Source organism: Diorhabda carinulata, chromosome 1 (assembly GCF_026250575.1).
Source record: "Diorhabda carinulata isolate Delta chromosome 1, icDioCari1.1, whole genome shotgun sequence".
Lineage (NCBI taxonomy): Eukaryota > Metazoa > Arthropoda > Insecta > Coleoptera > Chrysomelidae > Diorhabda > Diorhabda carinulata.
Genome location: NC_079460.1, coordinates 18,274,992 through 18,297,677, shown reverse-complemented (window position 1 = coordinate 18,297,677; position 22,686 = coordinate 18,274,992). Strand labels below are relative to the sequence as shown.

Genomic DNA, 22,686 nt, shown 5'->3' with positions numbered 1-22,686 from the left:
TAATCGCCTTGTTTGTACATATTAAGTATTAGAACTATCATTGGGTTTTAATGAAAATATTTCTCACCGATTTAAACTTAAAAATTAATTATTGTAAACAATTTGGGTTTGTAGAATATAGAATAAAATAAGAAACTACGGCAACGTTGACGCTGAGCGCACGCATGGTTATTCCAATTCTAAATCTGATTTAGACGGTAGGAACTCCAGATCACTGTAAAGGTTGCGACGTCGCGTTGCGAAACGCTGTTCCGTAATATCGACCGCCAAATTACTCATACGAATAACTGAAAAAAATCATGCTTTCCAATCGGCTTTTGAATCGTTTAAATAGGTGTCAGATGAGAACTCAATTCGAACAATGGGTATCAATTCATACAATGAAAATATCAGGATTTTATACACACAGAAAAAAAGTGAGTATAAGTTTTTTTTATTTTCCGATGGTATATTCATCTTCCGGTTCTTTTTTTCAGAATGATATTGATCAAACCAAGTGTATAATAGGGAGACAAAGGTATTTTTCTAGTTAATATTTAGTATATTAATATAGAACACCGAATTTTTTAATTAACCAGTTAACGTTGTTTAAATACAAGTGTATACCTAATATTTTACTTCTTCTAAATTCAATCTTATGATGTAAAACTGTATTATTTTTAGTTTTTAAGTTCCGTTGCTGATTACTATTTTATTATTTCTCTCGATATATTTTGAAACAAAAAATCTGCTTGGCGTATATTATTGTTTTGTTCTCGCAGCTATTAATTTGGTACAATTCTTTTCATTTCAGTATGTAAAGAACATTAAATAATTCTTCGTGTCACACATTAAAATTTTGAATTTCAGTTTAAGTTTGAAATGTTTTAGTCTTCTTAGTTCCACGATCTTTAATGGCTTACTAATACGACCATTAATATATTATTTTGAAAAATAGGGTCCCAATAGTATTATGACTATTACTTAAATTAATGTATTCTGTAGGCTCTAGCGCTTTATAATATAATTGACCCCATTTTTTGTTATGTCGATAATTTTTGATATTTTTCGCAAATTCATTTTTAAAACAAAATTGATCGCGTACATGAATTGAGATATAAAGAAATAGAAGTGCATCGATTGTTATGTCATTTGAATAATAAGGGCATACAGGAGGTTTGTTCCAAAATCATCGAGCCTACTTTCATATCTCCGCATTGGTGTTATTTATTATCCCTTGAGTGACAACCTTCAAAGGAGTCCCTATTTGATTAAATAATATGTTCTCAGCTGCGTTGCATCTTCCTGAAGTAGTCCTGGAGGTTATTTTTGGAACTTGTAAAATATTTTTTTCAACGAATTGACGTCATCGGATCGCAATTTTTAATCAATTAAAAAGCGAAATTTCGCAGGGATTGTATAGAGACTGCCGATGCTGTAGGGTCGGTCTTCTACATTGTTAAATATTGCTGTCCTATGTTCGATGAATGTGCTAACACATTTTTTTAGTGAAGCAGTTAATCACCGTTCTGTTTTGACTGCGTTACGTAATTCATGGTGCATATTCTTCTTAGCGTGCCGTATCAAGTCCCCTTGACATTGGTGATCAGCATGGCAAAACTCTCTATCTTGAGCTAGTCTAAATAACTGTCCTACGTCTCTTATCTCAGTCCTTTCTCTAATATTCTTCAACCAAGAAGCTTGTTTCCTTCCAATTCCTCTACGACCTTCAACTTTACCCATCATAATGAATTGGAGGATACTAAACCGGCTACCACGCACAAATAAGCTATTTTCCTGCATTTAATGTTATCCACCAATTCCATTAACACCAACTGTTAAGGACTGCATCGTTTGTTTGCATAGCTGTCCACGGTATCTAGAGCATGCATCTATATAACCACATTTCAAAAGCCTATAAGCGATTAATGGTAGATATTTTCAAAGTCCATGCTTCGACACCATATAAGAGAACTGACCATATGTAACATTCGATCATTTGTTTCCGGAGGTGAAATTTTAAATTTTAATTTCAACACAACACCTTCATAATTAAAGAAAACAGTAAACATTGTCGTAACGGATTTTGACTCGCTGTTTTTTCAGATCAAAGCCGTAAATCCATGATGTATCACCAGTAATAATCTCGATAGTTTTTCTAAGATTGAAGCAGAAATTTTCGCAAATTCGTTGATTCAATTTGATCACAAATTGCAAGAAAAACGAAAAAAGAGACAATAAACAAATGAACAAACACGTATGTGAATGCTTCAATTGAAATTACGTTCTTCTTACTTTACAGAACATGGTTAATAATGTGTTAGCTTATTACTATAAAAACAAAGTTTATTTCAAAATATTAATATAATAAACATTTAATACTTATCCATTTTAATGGTTTTTCTGGGAAACGCGATCCTGCTGAAACGTTACCTGCACTTCTTCTTTTCGATTCTTGATCTTTTTTATTTAAAATATTCTCAGAATTTACCATTTATTTTAATAAAGTACGTTAATTATAATTAGTAAATCGTATACTCTAATACGTTTTTTCGCAAGGTAAAAATATCCACGTTTAAATAAAATTATACCCTCTTCAAACTATATTAGTTCTCAACTTAGAAGGTGTGTCCTGCTAATTAATTGAAGTAATCCATTGTATTAATATCGATCAATGTCATGTAGAACGTCTTATTATATGAAAGTTTTGAAAACCATCTGTTCTAAATGCCTTCTAATAATATCAAAACATAATAAAGATCTGACTGTTCTCCGAAGGAAAAAATAACTATTTTCTTAGTTATTACCGTGACCAATATTGAATTAATTTTTTGAAGAACATGACGTCTATCGATTATTCTTTGTTAAACTCTCCAATGGCTCATAATTGAAATGAGAAAAGTCATCAGTACAACAACTTGCAATCACCAACCAAGTTCCTTCCATAATGCACCTCTCAAAGAAATATGCACTCCGGGAAGAGCTACCTGCAATCTGACGTGGTCGTCAGTCTTCTTTGCTGTTCGTTCTATTAATTATTAATGAATTTAATAAGTGTGTCAGTCTATTCTCTTCTTTTTGTTAGGGTATTTATGCAGTCTCTAGAATTCTTAGCTGACTTATTACAACTAAAAACGACCTTAAAGAGTGGATTCACTTGTTATATCTCTATTAGCGGAATCTCTAATAGATGGTCCCTTTTATTTCTCTTTTCTTTTTGTATTCACTGATGGTCGTGATCCAGCTGTTTCTTCAGCCTTGGGTGCCTGGCGTATTCCTCACTGACCTAGTCCATCTGATTGGATATTGGGGTCAGTCAGTCAGTCACTGGAAATCTTCTTTTGGTGATGTTTTGACAGAACTATTGGGTCTTTATGTACCTCTGTTAACTGTTCATCAGGCTAATGTTCTGCTACGTGCGTTTACATTTGGCAGCATATCCTCAGGCTGTAGGTGTGTACAGAATAATGCAGAAAAAGATGGTCCTTTTGAGGACGAATCTGATCTGTAGTTCGGAACTGAATATGCTAACAGTCAAAGCTGATATTTGATTTGTTAAAATATAAGTCACCAACAAACGCTAATTCGAGACATTTTTAATTGCTAATAGTGTGATCTTACAGGCAGTAAAATATTTCATTTTTATTTGAGAAGTAAAAGTAAAAAATTGAAGAAAAATATATACTCAATGAATCTTTGGTTTTCTTCTATGTTAATCGTTTAATTAGTTAATGTATTTAATTATTTTGCAGAAGGCAATTCTCGTTTATCCATGACACGAGTTACTTGTGCTAGTAAGTAAATATGGTTTAATACCAATTTTTCTTTCATTTTACCTAATAAACATTTTACAGCGGACAAGATTATGAAACGGATGTAGCTTTATTCGAAATGTTTAAAAACCAAGATACGGGCCTGCTGCATATAGGGAAATTCTTGTCGGTATATTGAATGTCTTTAATATTTCACAAAAATTTCAATCTTGACTTTTTAGGCAGTCAAAGCAACTGGTCTTAGAAAAACAGATCCTAGACTACAAGATATGATGGAGAATTTAAAAAAGTTATCTAAATCGAAGTCTGATGGAAATGATGTCGATACTCAAAAACTAACTTTAGAACAATTTAAGAAGTGAGTGTTTTTATTTTAATATTTATAATGGCGATACATGCGTGTCATATATATATATATATATATATATATATATATATATATATATATATATATATATGTATATATATATATATATATATATATATATATAATTCAAAAATAATTAATATTATGCTTGACAAGAAATTGTTTAAAAATCTATTAGCGGATGCTGCTTATCATAAATAATATCAACTTTTTCTGTGGAAAATGGCAGTGTATGATTTATCAGAATTCCACATTGCGTACAATCGATTTTTAATTTGTAATTCACGGTTTTTTCGCTTAAATCGCACAATTTGATACAAAGCTGTGCATAATTTCTTGTGATACAAAAAATTAATGGGAATTCAGAAGCGAGACCTTGAACCTGCGAAGTGATATATAATGAGAAAACGTTTGAAACAGTTTTTTTAATTTCACAGTAGAAAATAGCGAATCGATTTTTTACATATAAAAAGAAGTAAACCAGTTAAATAATCATGAAATATGAAAGAACAAAGATGAATCGGAAGATTAAACAAGAGAGGTGCGCGGTTATGTTTCTCAAACTATATAGATGTCAAATCAATCGTAAAATATGTTTGTAATAACATTCGCTGATGATACACAAGATATATTTGTGAAATAAAGATTTGGTTTTAAGGACAAAAATAGCCTCGCAAAAATGTGGAATAAAAATAAATGAACAAGAAGTAAAAACTATCAGTCTAAATTAACAAAATCGCAGTTAAATTTTATTATTATAATATTGGAAAAATTTAATTACATAGAATGAATTAAAAAATAAATAGCTGATGGGTTAGAGTGTCACGTCTGTTTGTCAATAGTTTTCACGTAATAAAAATAGAAGTTTTTCTAATAAGTAGTGCACTATTCATTAGTAATAAGCCTTAGAATTCAGATAATTTATTATTGAGTAAAATAATAGATTTTTTCAATATTCAGTGACCTTTACGAGTCTGATTATAAAACGGCCATCTACAGTTTGATTGTAGGCAATTGATATTTATTATTGCTGATCAAATTTTTTAAAGTTATCTATAAATAATTCTATTACGACGTTGAGTTAATATGAAGTCTTGGATATAAATTTCTTATTGTTTGGATATTTAAAACTCATTATTTAGTTGTTTATTTTATCATTTTAATGTAGGATTGCCCGGGCAATTGGAATCTTGTGTATTAAAATACGTTAACTCTTTTGAGTTATATTCAACCAATATAAAATGAATTATTATGTTAATAATTTTTTAATGCATTTTCACTGCAGTAAGAAAATTTAGTGTTAAAAAATTTGATTTACGGTGTATTATGTAATAAAAATGTGCAATAAATTCATGCGTGAATATGATTTATATTTTTTTGTTTATATATGTTGTTTATACAACAATTTTATGACAGTATTTATAGAGCCCCACCAATTTAAAGGGTCTAACAACCTCCCAACAACCTTTTTTCACTCGATCTTTTATTGGGAGATGTTAACTATTTGAATGGATAGAATTTTCGATATTATTCAAAATAATGGATATACTTTTTCTGAACAAGTGACGATATTTTTATTACACTCCAAAGTACATATTATGCGATTATTGATGTGATGAAATATTAGCTCTGAACTTTGAGGAAATTTGCTCCTTCCTTGAAATTTGAGAAATTTTGATAAATCTTTGTCATTGTCTCACCTATGTCGCGTTGGTTTATTCACATGAGATATAAAAAACTCCAAAAAACTTGGTCTGAGAATAATTGCTCCGATAAATCGATTGATTCGTACACAGTGTGGTAGTTGGTGCCATCTTGCTGAAAACACATGTCGTTCAGATCCATACCAACTAGCTGGCGTCAAATTGGAATTATGTTTGAGTAATCTGATATAAAAAATGGATTATTTTAAAACTATACAAATTATTTAGAGCTATTGGTAACGGGCATTTAGTTATTTCCAGATTACTAATGTTATTATACAATCCATATGTATGGAATAAACTCAATTTTAGAGTTATTATGTACTACGTGAAAAAAATCTGAAAGAGGTCGATTTTTATTCTCAAATTGACAATTTACAGTATGAAAACATTATCTTCCTTCCTTTAATTTTCAATTAAATATACATGTACATGTACATTGGAAAATAGATTCTAAATATTATGCGATATTATTATCATCAATCTACGTAAAGATTTGTGATAGAGACATTATGAAAATTTTACATCTTAAAAATTAATTATCTCAGTTATGATTGCACCAAATTTAAGAAACTTTATATTGCTGAATATAGAACTAAAATTCCTTTCAAACAAGGTGTCAAACGTCTCCTTATCCTATTTAAAATTTTCGAAGGTGTGCTTATAATTCAGAGGGGACAATATTTTCATACTGTAAATTGTTAATTCAAGAATAAAGATCGACCTCTTCAGGTTTTTTCATATAGTACATAATAACGATAAAATTGGATTTATTGCATACATATGGACCGCATTGAATATACATTTATGCCTGAGGAGAACAATCTTCTAGATTCGCTCGCAGTTATGGATCTGGAGGTGGATTGGATTTTTCATAGGTATTGGTCTGCTTGTATAAAAATGTATAAACAACATTTATTGATGCAAAAATTCTTCATAGTCGATATTAACCAATACCGGATTAACTCTTGGTGAATGTCATTGTCATCACAAGTTTTTTATATTTGTAACTGCCATCGCTTAATAATTCATAAAATTAGTATGTAAATTATAATAATTGAATGTTATTCGTATAAAATTTTGAAGCAAAAATATATGGAAATGGAATTTGTTGATATACCACACAATTTATGTTTAGTTTTCCATGATAAAAATGTATTAGCAGACGTTTAAACGACCCTTTGTGCGTGATGAAGTTTCCTTGTTTTCCCCTGAATTATTATAACTTCTATGTCTGGCGCCAATGATCGCGTGATAACTACAAACGTTCACTCCAATGTTACTTCCCCATGAATTTGTAAATATGGCAAATTATGGCGAAAGATATAAGAGAGTTAGTTCAATAGAAATATATTGGTTCAACCTCTGATTTGTGAAGGGTATCGATAATGTCTAACATAAAAATGTAAATATTAACATATTAAATTTTTAAATACCTTTGATGTAAAGTACTGAATAAATCTGGAAAGTACCTATACATAGATGTCAGATTATGTTTGCGAGCTCACATCACTTCTTATATCTCATATTATTTTTATTCTGTCAGTGCTATTTGATTCAGGACCACAATTGCCTATTTTTATAACAAGTAGAGTATGATTTTATACTTCACTTTATTGTATGTGCATTTTAATGTAATATACGTTTTACTTTATTTAGAATTTTGGTTGAAATAGTCATACCCAAGACCTCTTTTCGTTTTTATTTCCTTTCTTTCACGTAAAATATCCATTGTTTACCTATCTAGAATTTATCATTTCGTCATTAGTTTCATAATTATATAAAATGAAATTTGCAGTTGTTTCGCAATTGTTAGCATTGAACCGGTATTAGAGCAAGTTTATCTCTCAACCAATAAATATTTTTTGAAATTTATTACTTTTTTTTATCGTAAACTCTACGTGTTCTAAGATTCCTCTCCTATCTTAAAATTCCAATTTAAATCAGTTTGATATAATAATATAAATAGTATCATCGTCAGATGCTAGTAAATTATTTTCCACTTTTTGAATATCTTTGAAACATCTCATTCATATTTATTTATGTATTTTAGTAATGATTATTGCCTAATAACATCAAATCCATCTTTAGAAATTGTAGAAGTATATCAGTTACAGTTTACACATGAAAGGAACACAAAATTTGGTGTTTCAAACGAAGGTGGTAAACTTGTCGCTAAGATATATAATATAAAAAATACAATATAAAAAGTAATCCAACATGTGAATTTGTCGCAGGAATTTAAGGGCTCATTTGATCCCTAGAGCACAAACCACATATTTTATAGACGTTTCACAGAGATCGCCCAAGGTTGAACCATTTTTTTACTTCAAGTTCAGAACCATAGATGGATCCGCAGTGCCAGGAGTTCTCCACTTTTGTATGATAGAAAGGACCCATTATTGATGAGCAAATGCAAGACCAAGACCACATATGAGGCTGCAAGACCAAGATTAAGACGATCTCAGTCTTGAATTTGCTAATCAATAATGGGTCCTTTCTATCATACAAATTTAGAAAACTCCTGGCACTGTTTATCAGTATTCCATCCTCTAAAGGACAATGCTGATTTTCAAACATTGCTTTTCGGCGAATTTTATTTTGATAGCCAAAGAACAAGGATATTGTAAACATAATAATACCAGCAATACATACTGACCTGACGTATTCTGTGCTCATAACATAACTCACATAATAAAGGAATTAAAAGCTTGGTTTATGCAGCCAAAATTAAAAAGTACCATTAAATAACAAATTAAATTACTTGTTGAAAGACGCTGTGAGTAATGCAGAACTAAGAATTCACCAACTTTTAACTTCTTAATTTTTTGAGGTTGTGAGCACAGAATAGGTCAAGTCAGTCTGTATTGGTGGTACTGTTTACAACATCGTTGTTCTTTGGTTAAGGAAGTATTATTCGTGTTATTGCGCTGATTTCCGCCGTGGTGTTCTAATTTTTAAAATTTCTATTAGTTTACCAGTAATTTATAATTATCCTTAATTCACTACATGAACAAAAAATTTGTTAGTTTAATGGTAATTTTTAATTATGGCTACATAAACCAAGCTTTAGCTGTGGTTAATTTTCCCGAATGACTTTCAATATATTTTATGTATAACATTGAGAATCTATTAATGTGATGCATTTGTTCCCAAATCCTCATAAGGATAATGATTTAATAGATAGCTGCTGGCTACAAACAATACCAAATTAACTAGGGATGTATTATGAAGTTCAAGTGATGAATTTCATTAAAATTTTGTATAATTACTTAAGATGTAATACTTTAATTAGCTATTTTTGTATGCAATATTTTGTTTAAAAACATATATATCTAGTTTTTTTTCCTTATTAATTAATACACACACGTGTTATATTTAGATTATTATTATAATTCAAGGATTATCAGATTACATCCAAAAGCTTTTTGTCTACATTTTACTTGGGTAACGAAATAAGTGCAATAATTGAAATCTTTTTCTCCTTACAAGATTACAACTAATAACTTGCCATATTGAGAAATATTATAAGCAAAAACATGAACTTGAAAATTCTCAATTAGTTCTCAGGTACCAGTATGAACTACTTCATACTGGTACATAATTCAAATTACGCGCCATGAATAAAATTTAATTTTGCCAGTATTTTATGAAGGATGTCGTAGTACTAGTTCAAGCTCAGACCTCTAATCGATTTTAATTTGGTTAGAACAAATAACATTGTCGTGATCCATCTAAATATAGGTGATCTCTGTGCCCTAGAGGTAAATTGGTCGCCAGGTTTTTATATCGGAACCAAAAAGAAAAACAATTGGTGCAATTTGACTGGTTTATTATTCAATTAGCATGAGCTTAAAGTGGAAAACTGCCACTAGGAATGCACTTTGTTTTCTTTTAATATGTTTGCTATCGATGTATGGCTAACTTTCCACAAACTCCACGTCACATCTAATTTAATTTCTTTACTCAACGCATTGGTAGCTGCTTTTTTATCCACCTCTTATGACCAAACTCGCAAAACTGCTTGTCTATTTCACTAAACATTCTTTGGGATAAAGGCGGTGAATCAGCAATTTTTTCATGAAATTGGCGAGTTACATCTTGTTATGTTCGGCTTTATCTCAAATAAATATCTATCTATATATATCTATATAAATCATTTGTAAAACTGTTATTTAATGCATTTACGTTAATGTTAACATTTTTCAGAATTTAAACTAACGTTTTTAAACTCCGAAGTATTTTTTATAAATATCAATTAAACATCTGAGTATATAGAGAATTTTTGTAATGATATTTTTTTATTTTATTATCTCTCTAGCTAGGAATCATATTTTCACGTTCAAGAATGTCAATTCATAATTAATTATGACGGATTTTTTTAATGAATTAGTACAGTAACCGAAATCATTTTATTCCATTAGGCTTGTACATGCTGTATATATTTATATATTTTTTGTTCCAATCTTTTGTATGTATACTGTATATTACATAATCGATTACATCACACATAATTCATCACCCCAATAAAATATTATAAACTTTCCATACAATATAACCGCGTTTAATCAACCATGCATTAATATATTTTGATTTCGATATATCTAATGAATTTTTTTTTAATGACAGTGATTTAACAAAACAATGATACCTGGTCGTTAACTTGTAGATAATTCTTCAATAAAAAACGTTTATTGTGGCATTGGTTTTAAAGTAATTTGTTAAAAAGAAAATTGCCCATGGTATTTCTCCTTGATTTGGTATTTTGTAATTTTGTGTGTTTCTGAATGGAGTTTGTTGTTCCGGATGATTTTATTACTTAACAATGGAGTTCACAAGAGGTTGGAGAGATTATGTCGAAAAAATGCCAAGAAAACAAATGGGCAAAGGCAAAAACCAATAACATGTAGACTACTAGGCAAACCACTAAAAAATGATATGAAAGCTTAGGAAGAGGGTAAATATTTGGAAATCAACAGAACAGGGTCTTATTAAAAGAAAAATAATAAGAAGAGAGAGTTCACAATATACGAGGGCCGTTTTTTTTCAAGCTCCGATAGGCTATAAATAAAAGACAAGTTTATATAAAACAATAATATTATTACCAAAAGATTGGTACACTTACGGTTACTTTTCGACATAATCACCGAAGAGATTGAGACAGTTGTCATATCTGTGGACAAGCTTTTTGATACCCTCTTCAAAGAAAGTTTCCGCCAATGAATTCTAGTAGAGTACAAAACAGACCTTGCAACTTCTGTAAACAAAGCAGTAATGGTGAATCTGCGGTTTTCTTTAACCATTTTGTCAACTCGTTGAACCAGGTCATGTGAAACGACAGATTTTCGTTCTTGACCCCTTCATCATTACGTCCATCTTTAAACTTTCGACACCATTCACGCACAACAACATTACTCATGAAGTTTTCACCATATACACGACTCATTCTCCGATGGATATCTGCAGTGCTATGGCCTTCAGCCTGTAGAAAACTAATCACACTCCGCAATTTCATTTTGGCGGGAGCATCAATGAACTGATGCCTTAATGCGCTCTTTTTCTACCCGCGTAGCGTCTGCTCGGAGCGAACGGAGATTGAAAAGAAAACAGCCCCCGTATAATTATGTATATTAGAGACATATTGACATATTGGTAATAACAACAGAGATATTTGCAATAAACTGTATAACTATATTGCTTAGCTGTCCGGCACTATAAGAAATTTACAAAAAATCGAAAAATGTAAGTTTTTGAAATTTTTTCAAATCAAATCTACAGAGTCTAACAAACATTTGTAGTTTTTCAACATGTTTTTTAACCGGAATTAATTTTCTTATCTAAATTTTTTTAAAAATGTTTAGAAAAGAACCATGACCTTATATTTACTTGTCCTTTATTAACTTAGTTACATCTTAGAGATTATTCACTAAACTATGTAGAAATGATTTGAAATAAATTAGAAAGATTGAGTTTTTCCATTTTTAAAAATTCTTCAATATTCAGCGCTGCAAGAAATGTTGATTGTGTATTGCAAATTTGTCGGTTTCTATTAGAAATGCGTTTAAAGTGATTCGGAACGATTTTACTGACAATTTTAGTCCCTACAATTTTTTTTCGAGTTTTCCCTCATATCTTTGAACTTTTTTGTCAAAAAAGTGATTTGCTTTTTCGGTGCAGTTCATCCACAATAAAATTGGTTTTAACGACATCTCCATTTATCGATGCCTAAAAGTGTACAGAAGTGTATTCAGCTCAAGTGTCCCTAAACATATGAATATTAATACAATTTTTTGCAAATGTTATCATTCCATTTTTGATGTAAGTCTTCCACGTCAGTAAAAAATCAAGATCGAAAAATTCTTTCTTCTGGGTGTAACACTTCTAATGTCGCTTAGAATATCATTATATATTTAACGTTCATACAATAATTTATTAGTTAACGAAATTAATTGATAAATAAATAGTTAATTCTAAAATCTTTGGAGATATCGCCGGCATTTGTTATTGTTTCCAAATGGATTTAACGCTATTCTGTGAAAGTCAATTTTATGTATGACGTATATTAATTTTGGTAACAATAACATTGTCGACAATATTATTGTCGCGTTAAACTATTTGTATATGACTTGCTTTATTCTTGATGACAAATTATGACTGAGAACAGAAAACAGAAAACCTTCCTCAATGAGTTCATGCATAATAACGACGGTTTACTCAACCAAAATTAACGTGAGGATTAACGTTGTGATTTATTGCAAAACAATGAAAACTTTCTTTTGGCACATCTAATATCTACATATCAAATTTGAGAATGAAGCTTAATTAATGGCATTGGTAAAATTGTTATTTATATTATCTTTGTCTATCATTCATACATACTTCATTGGAATATTTTTTTGGAACTGAATGTTGTTTCTTATTTTAGTATAGTGCAACCAAGTATAGGACTTTTGTCATATGCGTTTAGACATCAATTTATAATACCAGAATTTCAAGAATTTAGCAAAGATATTGAGTTAATTTATTGGAAATGTAAGGAAAATACAAATGGAACAGTAAGTATATTTTCAAAACAGCTTTTTTGTTATTTAAACAATAAATCGTTGATTATGAATTTTCATGTAGTCAAAAAACTATATTCATAATATTCTTTATACATTTTGCTAATCAAAAAGCTCATGATCTCATAAAAATCTTAACTAAACTGTTTAGTTTTCACTAATTCATTGTTAAAAACACTACGTGTTCACTGATCTATGACATTGGTATTATTTTAGAATAGCAGCTCTATTTTTACTTTAACCTTATGTAGGTATATTCATTAACATCGTTTCTACTCACACAAACTCTTATCTAAAGTAAATAAAACTTTTATTCAGTTGTTAATGCCTTTGTTGGCCCAACTAAGTCGCTATCAGTTAATTTAGTTATTAATTTCAATAACTAATAGCTCATTAGTTTTTTTAATTCACGTTTTTTTTGAAAAAACTAAAATATTTCGAATTTGTATTTACTTTAGTTTTATGTAAGATATTCCTTGATAGGTCACAAGTATTCGATGTTGCCAAGTGTTTAAATATTTTCATAATAAGTACAGAAACCTACAACTATTATTCGTGTATTGAAATATTTGAGGATCATAAAATATTTTTTCTACGTCCGTTATAATATTCACGTTTTCTTTCATTCATTTGCATTCATAAAGAATGTTATTTCTGAATCGGTCAAAAAGCGTGCAAAAAAGTACCTTAACACGTCATTTTTTAACGCAATTATAAAATTGTTTTATCAAAATAGTGGGTTGTGAATGTTTTTTTTTCTGATGACGAATCGTTTCTCCGATAAACTGTCACACTTTTATTTATTTTTTCGTTCAAGAAAAATCATTTTGTGTCTAATTAAAAGGAGTGTAGTATTAATATTAGTGATGGAGAGTGATAGTGAAGAAAGCTTAGACTGCACACCAGAAGATGTTGTTGAATCGGCAACTGCTGCGACTATGAATCTTCTCCCTGAGAAATCCAGGGAACAGTATTTAAAGGAATATAATTCTTTAATGGAGTGGCGAACAAAAAAAGGCACAAACGGCTTTAAAGAAAAAGTGTTACTAGCTTACTTGGAAACTAAATCCAAAATGTGGAAGTCTTCAACACTTTGATCGACTTATTCAAAACTGAAAGGCACCCTAATGGTAAATAACGACGTAGACATTAGTAAATACTCGAAACTTATTGCATATTGGAAAAATAAATCAGTTGGCTATAGATGTACTTATATAGATATTATTTGTAACATCTTTCAGGTTGCTTTAATATTGGGAATCGCAGGAGTTTTGTGGAGGGAAGAATTATATAAAATGAAGTGTAACGATATCAATAATACAGGAAATGTTTTAATTATCACCGTACTTGATACAAAAACTCATGTTCAACGTCGATTTAATGTTATTGGTGAAATATCTGACAACAGATTAAACTTGATAAACATTTCTAAAAAATTTAAAAACCAACAACCCAAAAATGTCAAAACAGATCATTTCTTTTTGCAGTATAGAAATGGAAAATGCAAAACCCAATTTTCAAAAATTCCCTTGCTTATCGCAACATATTTGAATTTACCTAATCATAAAAAAGCAAGGTTGGTGGAAATCCAACATAGTTGCGGAGGGATACGTAGACGATTCAATAAAAAAACAAAATGGATTCCGCAGTGAAAATTTTAACGGGAACAACTAGTTCGACTTCAAGTCACATTGTAAATGTTCAACATCCTACCAACACTCCAATCCAAGTACTAATACAACTATAGACGATGTTATTTCTTTGAACTCGTTAAATGTTGCCAATTCAAGTACCAATAGTAATGTAACTTCTTCTTCACTTCAAATTAATAATGCTCACAGTTGTACTTTTAATATGACTATTACAGAATAAAAACTGATAAATATTTCGTCGGATTTTTTAAGTCTAAGGACGTAGAAAAATAGATTGAATTGATATTTCTAATATTGTTTCAATTGAAATGTTCAATAATTTATAAAAAATAGAAAGGACGGGAACTAGTAAGATCAGTTTTTATTAAATTCCTCAAAAGGAAAAAAATTCCAAATTTCAGATAATGTAGTTCACAAGGAAATTTAAATTATGTATGTTCCTGTGAAAATTCGTGATATTTATTTCATCTTAAAATCGTAATATACAAGTAAGTTTTTAACAAAAATTATTTCATGAACCAGTTTGTTTTGGTATTTATTACTGCCTTGAAAATGCTAGGAAAGCTTGGTATAGTATAAAAAAATTCACTAAATTAAAAAATTCTCCCATGACTGCTTCCCCCAAGATTGAAAAATTATTTTTTGTATTGCAGAAAATCGTTTTTCATTTCTTATGAATAGAAGCATTATCGAAAGATTGAAAAATGATTAAAAATAATTGATATATATATATAAATTTGATAGAATATGAAATAAAACTTTTGTTACAAATATTTTTTTTCATATTTTGTCAAATTTATATAATATTTATCAATTATTTTCAATCATTTTTCAATTATAAAAAAATTATTTGTAACAAAAATTTTATTTCACAGAACAATTTTTAAGATTCCCATTTTTATATTCATGAGTTTTTAATCTAGTTTCCAAATATTGATATGTCTGTCCTATATAAACAGCTTCACAATTAATACTAGAAACTTCATATATAAGATTACTACTGTAATTTTTTATGTTTCAGATTTTTAATTACTAATTATTTTAATAATGTATTATGTCCCTGCTGAGAAAATTCTTGTACATAGGGTGAGGAAAGGTCTACATTCTGATATAAATGAATTATGTTTTGGTTCTTGTCTCTTTATAAAACCAAAAATAACATAAAAACAAAATGATATACAAAACCAAGCTGGTACTTAAGATCTTGAAACTTAGGGATGACTTTCATCTCGCAAAAAAGATGAATAGTTATTAGCTTCACTGATAGACCTCTAACTATCAAAAAATGTATTGAAATAGCAAACACTGGATTAAGAGAAAAAATTATCAAGAAAAAATTAATTACATAGTTAAAAGAGAGATAAACAAATATCAGCTATCAAATTATTTTAGTAAATATACTATAATTAGTTATCATATATCAAAAAAAAAAAAATCTGAAACATCAGAAAATAATATAACTGAAAAGAGATTTCTTATAATTGTAGTGCTATTGTTACATGACAGACATCTCAATATTGAAAAATAAAGAAGTAATTAATAATATAAAAATATAAAAGTAGAACTGCATTTTAGACCACGAAACATTTATTTAATTTTAAAAAATCAGAAATCGTTGAATCGATGTTAATACAGATTATATTAATTCATATATCAGATGTTGCAATATTAGGAATAATCGTAGTAAATTCTCTATTTTGTTGTTAAATGAGATGAAAATGCGAAAATATTTACTTGATATATTTTGAAGGAAAGGTTTGGTTTTAGGTAGCATCATACATTCCACAGTTAAAAAGAATGAATCCGAATTATTGGGGCGTCAGTATTGTGACTATAGATGGACAAAGATACTCAATAGGGGATGTCAACATACCCTTTACAATTCAATCATGCAGCAAACCTTTGTCGTATGGTATAGCTTTAGATTTACTTGGAGCAGATGTTGTTCATCAATATGTTGGTCAAGAACCTAGTGGTAGAAATTTCAATGAACTCATCCTCGATCATAATAGTGAGTTTTTATTTTAGGAGGCTTCAATAATATTTATTTATTCATTTATTTATTATAGAAAAACCACATAATCCAATGATTAATGCCGGAGCTATTATTATTTGTTCCTTATTAAAGACAATGTACTGTCCCGAAATGAGTTCTGCGGAGAAGTTTGATTTTACTATGAACTTTTTTGAGGTAATTGTGTAGCCACAAAAATATGATTTTCGCCAAAATAATAGTACCGCAAATAGAATTTATTGTTTACTTTAGATAATTGAATTCTATAAGGTTTTGTAATTGAAATATAAATAAACAAGGTGTTAATATTATGGATGGGACCAGTGAACTAAGTCACTGGTTATTAGAACATTATAATCAGGTTAATTTTTGGACCGGTTTATTTTGGTGAATACGTTTGAATATTTGTTTGAATTTGAATTATTGTAGAAATTGGCTGGAAGAGAGGATCTTGGATTCAACAACGCAGTTTTCCTTTCTGAACGTGAGTGTGCTGATCGAAACTACGCTTTAGGTTTTTATATGAGAGAACATAAATGTTTCCCAGAAAGTAGCAAGTTTAGGGAATGCATGGATTTCTATTTTCAGGTTAGCATTATGAAAATGAAAAAATTTATTTGATTATAAAAAGATTATAATTAATTTTAGTGTTGTTCCTTAGAAGTTAATTGTGATCTAGTAGCGGTAATGGCAGCAACATTGGCTAATGGTGGTATTTGTCCTCTATCCGAAGAGAAAGTTTTAAAACCAGAAAGTGTGAGAGATGTTTTATCCTTGATGCATAGTTGTGGAATGTATGACTATTCAGGACAATTTGCGTTCAAGGTATGTGTGTAGTGTAAAAGTTAGACAATGAGTCTACAGAAGAAATATCGAAGTTTTAAGTTCATCGAAAGATCCATCACTTATTACATATTTTTATAATTGTGAGAAAAATATTACGCCTAAACTAAGATTTTTCTAACTTTGATGTTTATCGACTGCTCATAGTAACTCACACTAACACTACTGGAATCCGAAGTTTTGAATTCTATCATATTTACAGTGATTGATTACTCATATTTAGTATTGATGAAAATAAAAAAAACCAAACCAAAAAATTGCCGTTATCAATATTTTATATTTAATTTTTATTGAAAAAGTATTAAGTGATTCTGGATTGGCCTATTATATATTATCTTTTATAATTACACTTGTTTACAAAATGTAACTTATTATACTGTGTCAAGATTAGTATCTAAATTTTTGCGTCATAGACGTTTGAACAAATCAGATAATTTTTGCTTTATACGCGAAGAATATATTTTAAAGATTGTAGAAAACTTTTATTAGCGTTGGTGAAAAATACTTATTGAGTATTTTGAAATACTTTGGGATAAAAATGAGAAGTCTTGGGTTCCCAATTGAGTTAGTGAAGCGTGTGTGGAATATTTAAGATTATGGATAAGTGGTAAGTGCCTTTAAATTTGAAACACGAACTACGAAAACCACAAAATCATCTCGATGACTGTTATTTTTGTAGCGTGAACGTAAACGGTTTGAACCCTTGTTTCCCAAAGGGGATCAATTTGATTGTAAAGAGGGGCAATTCGAAGATGAACTCGACACGAGTTTAACCCTTTTGTTCTGTACCATTCAAATGCTATGGTAATCTGTGTCCAATAGGAAAAAAAGCAAATTCTTAAATAATTGCGGGCTATAAATATAAGAGTCCAGTTAATCGTCTTGCGGCAGACGGCATACTCCGCGTAGACCCCCGGACGCTTTAAAATCTCGCTAAACAACGCAATTGTTCGTACCTGAATCAAAGTACTTCAATTTATGAAGAAGGTAAATCGAGCCGACTCGTAGTGGACACCACCCGACTCTGAAGAAGTTGATTCAAACAAATAGCTCTGTAGCCAAGATCAGTTTCAAACAACACGGTCAAATGACCGACGCCAACTGAGTCTGAGAAGTATTTCTTTTCATTAGAGTCACTTGTGTATTTAGTTAAAAAATTTTCCATCAATTTAGGATTTTTTTCTAAATTAATGTCATCATTTTTCACCGAGGCGAAGAAAAATTATGCTGTAAATTAATAATTAAAATCTTTATTCAAATCATTTCGAACTTGAATTTTAGTTTTTCATAATACGTTTTGAAAATTTACTTACTTTAATTTTTTAGTGATTTCTTTCTAAAACCTATCATTTAAGTTTCTCAATTGAAAAATTCACTGGCCTTTGAGAGAAAATATGGAGCCTGGACAGTCACATATAGTCCAGAATTCAATAGTAGCTTGTGACGAAATGTTTTTTTTTTTAATCAACTCACTGTGGGGAAAAGATTAGAGCCAGTATTGTTTATGGCTCCCAAATTAGACAACTTATGAAAGATACTCAATATAGAAATTCTATGACTGAGTTAAAACTAGAGGCTTACGTTGCTGTGATACAGAATTTTGAAAATTATATAAAACTTCTGGAAGGTCTTCTGCTACAATTAAAAAATATGTGGTGCAATATGAACATAAATCTCCACTCCCGCTATAGTTACCTGGACAAGTTTCTGGAAAAGTTAGGAAATATGAGTAAAGAGCAGGAAGAGTTTATACAATAGGAGTTACACGTCATGGCAGACTGCTACCACGTTCTCTGGAATACGAATATAAAATTTGACTACTGTTGGTCTCTGATACGTAATTTTCCAAAGTTTACACATCAGAGAAGAGCATTCAAACAGAGTTTTTAAGAAATCATGTTTTTTTCTGCTTTATATCTACATAGTGTAGACTCAGAAACTAGAGATGATAAAAATCTTCTAATTATATTTTTGAAAATAGCATATCATATGTCAGCGACTAAAATTTCTTCGGAAACAGATGTACTGTGAACTAGTGTAATAAATACTTTTGTTTTGTTATGCAACGAATGTTTTAGGTTGGGTTGCCAGCTAAATCTGGAGTAAGTGGAGCTATGTTGGTGGTAGTACCTAATGTTATGGGGATGTGTTTATATTCACCACCATTGGACGCTTTAGGAAATAGTTGTAGAGGTGTTCAGTTTTGTGAGGTATTTGGAATATTTCTTTATTTCTCTGAAGTCGTTTTGTCTAATTTTAACAATTTTAGGAACTAGTTAAGAAATTTAATTTTCATAGATACGACAATTTAAGGCACGCTTCCGACAAATCTGATCCAAGAAAGCACAAATTTGAAACTAAAGGTCTGAATATAGTCAATTTACTTTTTTCTGCTGCTTCGGGAGATTTACCAAGTTTACGAAGGTAATTAGTTAGTGACATTTATATCATGTGAATGCCGAAATCTCAATTTTGTAAAGCACACTGTGTCCCAACAAAAAGAGCTCATCCTCAATAATTTTTAAATGAAAATACTAAATAGAATTCCGTGCACGTGGAACATACACATTGCTTGGGTAGAATGGTGTATATACTGTTCTGAAAATAGAAATAGTCGTATTTAAAAATAATATATGTCTGGCTGAAGCTACACTTCGCGCATATTCAATAATACTATTGGTCAAGGAATGAATTTATGGGAATGGATTGCATGGAATACAGATAACAGGAACCTCAGCTACCAATCAGAAATGAAATAGTCAACGTGTTAGTTTCTTATAACACCCAGACCATGAGGAAAGGCGCTAAGGTGTACTGTGAAGTAGTGTACGAATTTTAAAGTCCTAAAAATTACATCCATATAAGATGTGATTATTACGAAGATTGTCACAACCGACGTTTGATATTATTTTTACAGAGCTGCTCCAAGATAATGCCAGCTGCTACACAATACGTGTTTTTCAAATGACTCTTCAGTCCGTCAGTTTCTGAATAATCGGTTTTCTTGTCGATGGATTAGTAGAAGAGGACCTTTGAAATGGCAAATTAGATTACCTGATATTAGATTTAGATTTCTTCATTTTGAACTTGAAGTTATACAACATACCTTACGTTTTTTACGGGCTTCAGATGTGCTCAGAAAAGTCCGCTAAGTTATTGCAAATAGATTATACCATTGTATGTTAATAAATCAGTAAATCCGATAAACTCATTGATAAATTTTGAAAAAATTGGAGAGAATTCAAAGATATCAGTTGCCTCTCCTGCATTTGAAATTTTTTAAGGGCGTGACTGTGTACGGTAGAAGGGCGAAGTAACATTTATAAGTATTGGTAAAATTTTTCCCTCTCGAAATCAAGCCTATCGTTTTTAGAAAGTTATCACCTTCGCTATGATTTAGAGTGAGTACTTCTCGTTGAAACACCGTATATAATAGCAATTGTTTATTTTTAGGCACAAGTTATCCGGTATGGACATGACATTATCAGATTATGATGGTAGAACGGCTCTTCACTTGGCTGCAGCTGAAGGCCATTTACACTGTGTTGAATTTCTTATTAAGTACTGTAACGTTCCTTATGATATTAAAGACAGATGGGGTAGAACACCATTAGAAGAAGCACTTGCATTTGGTCATACGACCGTTATAGATATGCTGCAGACGTGGGATAAAGAAGGATATAACAAAAAATCTAGCCAAAATAATGATGAGGAAGAACCTTTACCTGAATTTTTGAGCAAAGATGGGAAGGTCTAGAAGGTTTATTAATAATCCTGGTTGTGCAAAGGCAATAAACTCCGAAGACTAAGGCAGTGGATTTAAATGTCAATAAAATAATTTCGAGTTCAATAATTGACACTAGTATTTTTCTCTAAATGTTGTAATGTAATTTTCAGATTTATTTCATAAAGTTCCACGTGTTTGTTGATGAAAATATGGTACTGAAAATTATGCAAAAAACATTTTTGCCGAGAAAAAATTATTAGAGAAAAGAAATATTTTAACTACAAGTAATTTAGATGTCAACTCAGAAGTTTAAAATAGATGTTTGAAATGTAATAAAATGACTGTTTCATGTAATTTTTGTTTTTTTATTCAAATTATGAAAGCAACTGGTTATTAGTTGTCACACCTGATGGAGTATAAAATTCTATTATTGTGTAAACAGATTATCCTCATAATTTTCTCAATCCTCATTCCTATCCGTTTTATTCAATTAAATTGTTAATGAACGATTCATTATCCAGTGATAGTCTGGGAACTAATTTGAGTGCTATGTCTCTCGATGGTTTCTCATTTATTAGATAATCGTTCTGCTTCTCTTTTATCAAGATTGTACTGTACACACCACAGGCCAACTACGAAGAAGGCAATTAAATGTTACTTAAAAATTGGAGGATGCTACAAAATTAGCCAAATTTGAGTTCCTATTATTTCTAAGCATCATGATCATATTATTGAAATAGAGGATGAAAATTTACAACGAAAAGTACAAACAGATCCTTATTAAGAAATTCAACCAAGTATTATGAATTTAGAAAACGATTTGGACGACAGTGAGTTTGAGTCTTTTCTCTAATTATTTAATTATATCGTTATCTCCCATTAACAAATATTAATTATATGAAAAATTATTCATAATTCAATTTAAGATCTTTATTTAATCATTCGCTTGAAAGACTGGTTCAATACAATTATAAATGCGCGGGCTTATCTCATTCTAGTTGGCGTGTGCTGAATCATAATTAGAATTCAGATATTTCTTTTAGGTTTTAGATCAGAGGTAAGTAAGGATTTTTCCAATTGAATAGGATTTAATGTGTTTGGATCACGATCTTATATACAGATCTTACAATGGTAGTTGGGGATGGTACATTTCACAGGCGCTCAGTTATCTCACTATGAGGCCGCCAGCTCGGCGTTGTGATCTTCGGAATTGAAAAATTAAATAATCAACTTCATTGAATTATAATACATATGAAAAACACAAAATAAATAAATTGGAGCACATGTGACATTGTATAACGCACTCGCCGATTTTAGGTTGTATAGAACTAAATTTGTTGTGATTATTCTCATTTTGTAGAAAAAAAGAATTACATCAATGGACCACATCTAACAAACTAACGTTTACGACGACCCTTGTCATGAGGTGGGTCGAAGTGAGCTTTGATATAATGTTGTGACGCACTACCAAATATTTTACTATCGCCGCAGAAGATATTTTGATTTTACTTTAATGTAAATTAGTTAACCACTCTACTAAAAAATTCAATGACTTACAAATTGTAAC

The 22,686-nt window shown here is 30.2% G+C and overlaps 1 protein-coding gene across 2 annotated transcripts; it reads left to right on the top strand.

Moving 5' to 3' along the window:
* Window positions 1-192: 192 nt before the first annotated feature.
* Window positions 193-21,473, top strand: LOC130893489 (glutaminase kidney isoform, mitochondrial). Of its 2 annotated transcripts, XM_057799680.1 has the most exons (13): window positions 193-416; window positions 477-517; window positions 3,732-3,773; window positions 3,834-3,921; window positions 3,974-4,110; window positions 12,748-12,877; window positions 16,303-16,546; window positions 16,605-16,726; window positions 16,979-17,137; window positions 17,198-17,374; window positions 19,471-19,602; window positions 19,662-19,816; window positions 20,846-21,473. In XM_057799680.1, exons 1-13 carry the CDS (start codon window positions 300-302, stop codon window positions 21,147-21,149), a joined length of 1,848 nt encoding a protein of 615 aa, XP_057655663.1. In that variant the 5' UTR covers window positions 193-299; the 3' UTR covers window positions 21,150-21,473. The 2 variants fall into 2 exon arrangements, with proteins under 2 accessions (XP_057655663.1, XP_057655674.1); XM_057799691.1 differs by lacking the exons at window positions 193-416; window positions 477-517; window positions 3,732-3,773 and having other exon boundaries at window positions 3,846-3,917; window positions 20,846-21,467.
* Window positions 21,474-22,686: the final 1,213 nt, after the last annotated feature.